The sequence below is a fragment of the Entamoeba histolytica genome, genomic scaffold, assembly GCF_000208925.1.
Source record: "Entamoeba histolytica HM-1:IMSS scf_1104750518567 genomic scaffold, whole genome shotgun sequence".
NCBI classification, from domain to species: Eukaryota; Evosea; order Mastigamoebida; family Endamoebidae; genus Entamoeba; species Entamoeba histolytica.
In genome coordinates, this window is record NW_001915357.1 from 1 (window position 1) to 3,167 (window position 3,167).

The window sequence follows — 3,167 nt, forward strand, 5'->3', positions numbered from 1 at the left end:
AGGAGCAAAATATAATAAATGGAAAAATCTATGAATGCAAATTATTTTGCATCTTTTTTCATTTTTGTAAATTATTTAGATGCATTTTTTCTTTGATAATTTTCGTACCCTTTTGTGGGTTAATCATTTCAATACCATTCATTTCCATTTCCATTGACTCTGTGTTATTTCTTATTGTAATTTTAATACAATCAACATTACAATAAATGTATGTATCTCTTACTGCTTTATTCCTTTCTTGAATTATTTTGATCATTTTATCAAAATCACATCCTTTTTCATACACAATATCTTCTTCTTCAATAATACTTCTTTCTTCTCTTTGTTGAATATCATTTTCTTTTTTAATAGGTTCTGACATTTTCTGACAACATTCTATGATAAATTTAGTTATATAATCTGTAACTTTATTTAATACAACAAGTTCTTTTGTTTCTATATCAAGACTAATTCTTTGAATATTCACCATAATACAAGTCTCACTCATTTCAAATACCTTTTTAATTTATTCATTTCTTCTTGGTTTATTTGAACAAATAAATTTTCTACTATTGGAATATCTTCAACTCGAGTATTATCATGAAACATCGTTGAATCATTTCCATTTCTAAATAATGGTTGCATTATTCCAATACTTGGTTCTTTCTTTATTCCTTCTTTGATAGTAATATCAATGTCTTGAATTATACTTTTCTTTGTTCCTATTTCCATTTCTAACCTCTCTGCTTTAACTGAGATTGTTGTTTGTTGAGCTTGTATGATGTTAATGAATGGTTGTTTTTCATTTTCTGTTACTAAAACTTTCATTTCAAATTTATTCTCTCCATCATAACATGTCAATTCAAATTGATTCAATTTAATATTGATATTGGTTGTTTGTTCTTCTGAAGTTTCATATTGATTTTCAACATCTTTTTGATCATCTTTTTGAATCTTATTATTAATAATTTGAGGTACAGATAAGAATATCTCCAACCCATCCATTATTTAAAAAATTCAACATTTTATTATTTCTTTATTGTATAACAATACACACTTATTATGTTTTTAACACTATACTCACGTAAATATTTACATTCTTATTAATATTCATACATGTATTATTCTTTATTGAATAACAATGATAAATGGAATAATAATGAATAAATACTAATATTATTCAATAATGCTTAATTAATCATTAATAATGATAATTAAATGAAATAATAAAATAAATATTAATTATAAATTAAATTATTATAACAATTCAAATAAATAAACATATAAGTCATTAATAATAGAAATATAAAATATAAATGTGTTATTACTATTAAAGTGTGACACTAAGGTAATAAAAATAAGAAATAAAACAATATATTCAATTAAAAGAATGAGAACGTGATAATGATCGAAATAATGACAAATATACATGATGTACCATCAATATTTTTGTGATTATTAATATCATCATCTGATTCACTTTCTGAGCTATCTGTTGCTTTATCTTCTGATTCTTTACTTTCATCTTTTTGTTCATTATTCTTTCCGTCTTCTGGTTTGTTTTGTTTGTTATTATCTTTACTTTCATCTTTTTGTTCATCATGCTTTTCTTCAGCGTTTTTGTCTTGTTGTTTAGATTTTTGTTGATTATTACTATCTTTGTTTTCTTTTTCTTGTTCATTATTCTTCTTTTCTTGTCCTTGGTTACTTGTTTCTTCTTCATTTTTCTTTTCTTCATTTTTATCTTTGTTTTTCTGACTATCTTCATTATCACTTTCATTGTCTTTAGTCTCACCTCCTTTTTTCTTTTCACTTGCATCACTTTCTTGACTTTGTTCTTTTCCTTTATCATCTTGTGGGTTGTCGTTCTTTTCATCTTTAATGTGTTCTGCTTTTCCTTCTTTCTCACTCGGATTTTCTTGATTCTTTTCTTGGTTCTTCTCATTTCCATTCTGATTTTCATGGTTTTCATCAACTTTCTGTTTGTTTTGTTCATTGTGTGTTGTGTCAGCCTCTTGTCCACTTGGACGTTCAGTGTCTTGGTGTTCCTCCTTACTTCCTTTGCCATTTTCTCCTGTTGATTGTTTTTCTGATTCTTTCACATCTTCTTTTTTCTGATTATCTCCAGCTGTTTCACTTGCTCCATTTACTGTTGATGTTTCTTTTGATTCTTTGACTTTTTCAGTTTCTTGAATAGTTGGTTTTTCTTTAGGAACAGTCTGTCCACTAACTGTCTCTTCTTGTTTTATTGGTTCTGTTGTAACTTTTTTATCAACAATTGTTTCAATTCCTTTTTCTTCAGTTGCTGTTGGTGTTGTTACTTCAACTTCACTTTTTAATTCTGCTTTATACAGATTGTGCATTCTTTTGTGTTGTTTTGATTTTATTTGTTTGTGTATTACTTCTTTATTGTTAATACTTTCTGTTGCATTAGTAATTACAATAATCAATAGAAATATAAACATTGAATGAAATGTATGTAAGTTCTTCTCTTTAAATATACTCTCTTCTTTTTCTATTATTGCAATTTACATTCATTTTATTTTATAATGACTCAATTATTTCATTTTTCATTTCATTATATTGATGTATTATTGTATTTTGAAATTCCATACCAAATAGAATGAAATGAAATATTAAATTAAAATTCAATTCATTTTTGTAATGTATTCAACAAATTGAATCATAAACAACAATAATAAAATAAAATGAATAATAATTTCAATTCAAATTATTGTTATATTAAGAATATATTCATAACTATCAATCAATATATAACAATTATCATAACGATATATTGAAATTTATATTTACCATTTATTGATTTTCAAAAGTTATTAAGTGTTAATAATTACTTGATTATTTTTATGAATCTTTTATTTACAAATTTATTTTATTCAACCCATAAAACAAAACAAAGTAATAACAATAAATAATATCATTAATTAACATTAAAATTGTTCATTTATCAAATAATTTTTCTTTTTATTATCTTAATTCATTTTTTTTCATATACTAAACTTTAGTATCATGTTTAGTTCAAAAATATAATATAATTTATTACAAAATTCAATTACAACAATTATATTTTATTATTGATTATCATGAAATTTATAACAATAATAAAAGAAATATCAATAAATTTAACATTAGAAAAATCCTTTTAATTTCTTCTTCCCTTGTGTTTT

The 3,167-nt window shown here is 23.6% G+C and overlaps 2 protein-coding genes across 2 annotated transcripts; both read right to left on the minus strand.

Moving 5' to 3' along the window:
- Positions 1-483: 483 nt before the first annotated feature.
- EHI_150650 (uncharacterized protein) lies at positions 484-984 on the minus strand (the record flags this gene model as incomplete). Its single annotated transcript, XM_001914311.1, has 1 exon — positions 484-984. The coding sequence occupies one exon, from the start codon at positions 982-984 to the stop codon at positions 484-486; it is 501 nt and encodes a 166-aa protein (XP_001914346.1).
- Positions 985-1,361: 377 nt separating this feature from the next.
- EHI_150660 (uncharacterized protein) lies at positions 1,362-2,342 on the minus strand (the record flags this gene model as incomplete). Its single annotated transcript, XM_642980.2, has 1 exon — positions 1,362-2,342. One exon carries the CDS (start codon positions 2,340-2,342, stop codon positions 1,362-1,364), a length of 981 nt encoding a protein of 326 aa, XP_648072.2.
- Between the last annotated feature and the right edge of the window lie 825 nt (positions 2,343-3,167).